Source organism: Crocuta crocuta, unplaced genomic scaffold (assembly GCF_008692635.1).
Source record: "Crocuta crocuta isolate KB4526 unplaced genomic scaffold, BGI_CrCroc_1.0 scaffold78, whole genome shotgun sequence".
In the NCBI taxonomy this organism is placed as follows: Eukaryota; Metazoa; Chordata; class Mammalia; order Carnivora; family Hyaenidae; genus Crocuta; species Crocuta crocuta.
Window position 1 is genome coordinate 110,653 of NW_027532617.1, and position 5,905 is coordinate 116,557.

The 5,905-nt window shown below is 45.6% G+C and overlaps 1 protein-coding gene across 1 annotated transcript in view; it reads left to right on the forward strand.

Moving 5' to 3' along the window:
- The first annotated feature begins 2,767 nt into the window (after positions 1-2,767).
- GPR83 (G protein-coupled receptor 83) overlaps positions 2,768-5,905 on the forward strand; it is a 14,419-nt gene continuing 11,281 nt past the window's right edge. Inside the window, exons 1-2 of the mRNA XM_077780603.1 lie at positions 2,768-2,824; positions 4,216-4,314. Of these exons, the coding sequence (XP_077636729.1) occupies positions 2,768-2,824; positions 4,216-4,314 (156 nt within the window). The remainder of the gene's footprint in view (positions 2,825-4,215; positions 4,315-5,905) is intronic.

Here is a 5,905-nt window from a genome sequence, read left to right on the forward strand (position 1 = left end):
AGCTGAATTTTCAACTGTAATTGCTAGAATTTGTCTTTATCGTAGTACTAACTTTCTAAAATAGAAATCAGCACAAAATTAATATGAGAAAAAGACAACTTTTTTTTCTGGCACTCAAAACTAATGGCCTCGAGGGGCAATTAAAAAAAATGCATGAAAGCATTTTTCAAGAGTGTAAAAGCAATGGTAGCTATTGCTTATATCTAGTGAAAATGAGTTGCAGATCCAGCGATGCCTTCTAGAAATATAATTTTTACTTGGTATTGTTTTAAAACAAGACATCATTACTCCCCCTATATGATGCAATATTAACCAAATGGCTTAAGTACCATGCTTAATTATCTTCTTTCACTTTCTGAGGATCTGATTTGAAACAAAGCACACAGCAGAAATAAAAGAGAAGAAGAAAAAATACCGCAATAGCAATTAAGAGCATAGAATTAGAGCTGGTGCTAGGAAGTATGACTCAACCTGTAGGATTACAGAAATCTTGAAACATTAATTCCATGGCTCCACCTACTAGAGGAATCATATCTTCTCTTTGCCCCTTCAGAGATCTAATGAAGAAATACTCATTTTGAGTGGTTAACTAGCAACAGAGCCAGGAAATATTTTCACAGAAGGTAGGTTTTACAATGATTTTAGAAGGTGGAGGTTCAGGGCACCTAGGTGGCTTAATCAGTTGAGCATCTGACTTGATCTCAGGTCAGGTCATGATCCCAGGGTCATGGGATCGATCCCCACGTTGGGCTTCATGCTGAGCATGGAGCCTGCTTGAGATTCTCTCTCCCTCTGCTCCTCCCCTGCTTGCATGCATGCATATATGCTCTCTTTCTCTCTCATAGAATTTTTTTTAAAAGGTAGAGGTTCATATAATTTTATATGATTAAAACTTAGCTATGTCCAAGGATCCTAATAGACAGAAAAAGTAGTACTCAAAAGAATTGAGACTTGATTCTCGCGTTGTCTGAATCCAGGTTCAATGTCTACTACTATATATATATCTATAGATAGATAGATAGATAGATAGATAGATAGATAGATAGATAGATAGATAGATATACTACCATTTCCCCAGTCTGGGCACTGTGCTAGGCTCTAGAGGTAATGTTAGGAATAACGTCATCTTGGCTTTGAAGACCTGACAGTTTAGTGAGAAAGACAGAAGTCACAAACAGTGGGGTACAACCAGAGAAGTGCACATCACTGGGATGGATCAAATGCTACAGGAGCTCCTTTAAATGAGTAGATATGGCAACATCACTTCTTAGGCTGTGGCCGTCAAGGGGGTCAGGGAGTCTTCACAGGAGACAGAGCACTTAGCTAGGTCTTTGAGAATGAAGAGTTTTTCTGGCTCTGGGATTCAGAGAGAGGATGATTCTAGACAGAAATAGCATATTTGAATGCATAGCATCATACACTGGGTGGGCCGTGAGATGACCCCAAGATTCTAACTATGGTGAACAGGGAACGAGAAAAGGAGCAAGTGTAAGAAAGGAAGGGAAGAACAGGATATAACGAGTTTAGTTTGGAGCTTGTTGAATTTTAAGTGTGTGTGGGTATTCCAAGTAGAAACGTCCAGGCAGTAGTTGAATGTATAATTTCAATCTGGAGCTTTCAAGAGTGTTGGTAAGCAGAAATATAGATCTTGGCGTCACTTGTGAGTGATGGTTCAACCAGCGGAGATGGTCAAGATCACCCATGGGGACGTTTAATTCAAGAGGAGCAGATAATGGAGGATGGCACTCTGGAGCACCAACAGAGGCTAGCAGTTCTGTGGTGGTATAAGCAGTTTATCTGTTTTGTGGGTTAAATGGGCTGTGACCAGCTGGCCCAATACCCACTCCACCGTTTTTAAACATTTATTTAATTTTTTGAGAGACAGAGAAAGACCGAGCATGAGCGGGGAGGGGCAGAAAGAGAGGGAGTCACAGATTCTGATATGTCAGCACAGAGCCCGATGTGGGGCTCAAACTCATTGTGAGATCATGACCTGAGCCACAGTGGGACGCTTAACCGACTGAGCCACCCAGGTGCCCCGCCCACTCCACCATCTATAAAACTTTCTATGTAAAAGTGCAGAGTAAGTTCAAACAACTTACAGAAGTATTTGGAGCCACAAACTGTAAGTTAGACTTCCTTTTACTTGTCCTAAATATATCATTTTAACCTGTGGCTCCAATGTACTCGAACTTGGAAACCAATTCCAAGTGTAACATGTCCACACACACGGTGTTCCTATTGCACTGAAAATATTGTAAGCCATACTTTATATGTCAAGTCTACTGGATTCATTTTTTTAATATATATTTTAGAGAGAGAGAGACCAGGGTAGAAGGGCAGAGGGAGACAGAGAGAGAGAGGGAGGGAGGGAAGGAGGGAGATTGAGAAAGGGGGATAGGGAGGGAGGGAGGTAGAGAGAGAGAGAATGAGAAAGAGAGAGAGAGAGACTCTTAAGCAGGCTCCACCCTTAGTGCAGAGCCTAGCTTAAGGCTCAATCCCATGACCCTGGGATCATGACCTGAGCTGAAATCAAGAGTTGGACACTCAATCAACTGAGCCACCCAGGCACCCCTAGTTGATTCATTTGTAACTAAAGGATGATGACATCCAACCTTTGCCATTAAAATAGATCAACTGTGAGTGACTGTCATTGCCTGGCAGGATGCGAATTGTTCTTTCTTCCCCTCTGCCATGATGATTGGCACCAGAGAAGATTTGTGGGCGTGGTGAGTTTTGAACTCAAGTAGGACCATTTCAGGAGCTAATGTTGGTGTCAAAGGAGCAATTGCTTGCAGCTCCAGGGATAAGGGATATTGATGTGGTGAGGCTCTCAATTCTACATTAGTATTCTATAATTATATTATTATTCTATAATTCCATATTATTATTCTACAATTCTTTGTCTTGTGAATACTTGTGAGGTGATTTTCTTTTTGTTTCAAGTCCACTTGAAAGAGTTAAACTCTCTGCTGCTCCTCAGTATGTTTAATACATGTGACTATAATTAGAGACAAAAATATAATTACTATTTGGCACATCCTGACTATGCACGGTATCCTTGATTTTATTCAGAATGCACACAAGGAGGGAGCTGCCTCATTCTGTAAGAACAGCTTTGTGTCTTCCCAAATCTTCTTCATAATAGCAACGGTAACGTTACAGAACCTTTAAACCCTCTGAGGAAAGCACTTTTTCAAAAACTTAGTTTTGGTCTTGCTGTGGGGTGGGTGGGGGGATGTACTTACTTCATTAAGCACTGGCCTGTTCCTGCAGCTGAGGATAAACCAGGGACAGGAGAGCTGAATGCCTGGGGAAGAGGGAAAGGAAGTGAGTCTCGACTCTGTGCCTAACCTTGGATATTGTGAGTACTCTCTACCTCTTCAAGGCCCACCAGTCCAGCTGCCAACTACCCACACCGATATTTATTTGCCTCCTTGACAGGCCGGAAGTGCACGAGAATCATCACAGCCCTGGGAACAGCTTCAACCAGTGATTGACAGGAGTTGGTGGGTAGATATCCGGCTCTCGTCCGTTGGTTTGGACAGCTGACATGTATTCCTGACGCTGGCGCTCCCGCCAGGATCACGCTCCCGTCACTCACAGCAGTAGCTGGCCTGACAATACTCTCTTTATTGGCCACCTTCTGTGCTTGTCTCACTTTTCCACCCCACTCCTGGTGTTTGCCTTCACTTCCCAAATAAGCCCTTGCACTGGAATCTTTGTCTCTGGATTTGCTTCTGTGGAAAGCTAAAAATGAACATATGTCACCGTGTCTTTTAGGGCCAAGGTTTCAGGCATCTGGCACAAACACCCTCACATCTCCAAGGCGAGCACTGGGAACACGGAATCAAAGTGAAGGCATTAGCTAGGTGCTCCAGAGTGGCGTGCCTGTCACAGAGCACCAAGCAGGGGACTTGAAAGACTGTGCTTCGAGGGGCACTGCCTACCCTTGATTTCTTTCTCTGTGCTTGATACTAACTAGCCTTACTCTGTTCTCTAAATTCCTGTCACGTTCTGGCCTTGCCTCTCTGAGGTGGCGCCATGTCATCTTAGTAGAACATCGAGTCCACCCAAGCTCTTGAGTTAATGCTTCCAGAAGGCTCTTTGGTTTTTTTTCTAGAGCTAACTACCTTACTTCATCTGCCTGGCCGTCTTGTCCTTTCTCCTAGGACCAGTCATATAATCCCCCATTCCAACCACCTAACCCTGTAGGACGTACCAGATCCAGCAGCCAAACTGAAGGACGTGTGCTCACCATCCTCTCCCCTAGACATAGCTGCTCCAAGAGTGAATGTGACATGCAAACTGGAAGTAAGAGTGGACTCACTGGAACTTGCTAATAGAATGTAGGCTAAACGCTCCAGGAGGAGTTGAGGTCAAAGAAGGATCCTTTGTGCGTTTTTGTGGCTGACGTCACACTGAAAACGTGGCAATCAGCCTTGCTTCCTCCCTCCACTCGCTCGTGCCCTTGCCAGCACCATGACTGAGGTCTTGCCTCCACTCCTGGGCCACCCGAACCACCTCTTTCCTAGGAAGTCACTAGAGCGTCTTCCTAAAATGCAGACCTGACCTTGTCAGTCTTGCACCAAGAGCCCTTCTGAGAATTCCCAGTGTCGTCAGGAAATCATTCAGGTCTTTATGAGGATTTCAAAACCGGTGAGGGCCTGCTGCCTTGCTCTCCAGCCCTCTCTGTCCACTCGTCCCCTTGCACACCACACCCTGCACTCCCACGGTTGCTGAATGTGCCACATTCATATTCACCTCTGGGCTTTTGCATGTACCATGGTTCCTTCCTTATGGAATCCTCCATCTTCTTCCCTCTGCCTCCTCCTCTGTGACCTGTCTCTTACTGGTCCCTTAGGACTGAGCCCAAGTATCACTTTTCTGGAAGACTTCCCAGACTCCCTCCCACCTCAATAAGAGCACCTGTATTTTACTATGATGACACTTCAACCATCTTCTACCTGCTTATTCGTAGGAGAGCTTGAGCTGTGTCCCTGGAGTTTGAAGGGGTAAAGAAGCTGATATCTAACTTTTCCTGGAAAAGTTCCAAAGTGAGAGATGGGAAGGGCCCATTTTCCAGGGTTTGGGTGGGACAGAGGAGCAGGCTTTCCCCTGGGCCAAGTGGACTTTCAGAAGGTTATTTGATGGAGTCCCAGCCCAAAGGCCCTGCTCACTCAGCAGGGTGAGGAGACAAAATAGTCTACCATTTATCATTTGAATGGAGGTGAGGTCAGTTACAAGCAGTCAACCAATTACTGCATATCTAGTGCCAGAGAGCAAGGTGGTCAGACACGCATACAGGGGGCTCTGAAAACGCCACACGCAGGAAAAGGAAAGCTTTTCCCCAAGGCCAGAAAAGTTAGGTAACTTGCCCAAGATTTCGTAGCTAGGAATGACAAAGCTGTGATATGATCCTGACTCCACAGGATGGGGGACAGTGTGTGACCGGGTGCGGGTGGCTGTGAGAGACTTCACAGTAGAATGAAGACGGGTGAGATAGCAAGATTTCCTGTTAAGGAGGCAGAGAACAAAAAGCGTGGGTGTAATATCCTTTACTAGCGTTTCAAAACCTACTTACCTCCTTTGAGTCTCTGATCCTGTCGGAAGAGTGTCCTGCTTTGAAGATTTTCTTTGGAAAAGCAAGCTCCCCCCGCCCCACCCCACCCCACCCCACACTGTTTCAATAAATGTATGGAAACAAAACCTCCAGCAAGTCCGAAGTGGGGTTAGTGAGTGGGGCTTGGAGAAGCCCTAACATCTATTGCATTGCTCGCCTCGTCCCCAGAACTGCCGGACCGGGGTTCGCCGCAGGGCTGAAGCAGTGCCCGGGCTGGCGCTCAGACGGAAACAGCTGGAATGCACCCCCGTCTCTGCGCGGGGCGCAGCCAGGAGCGGGCGG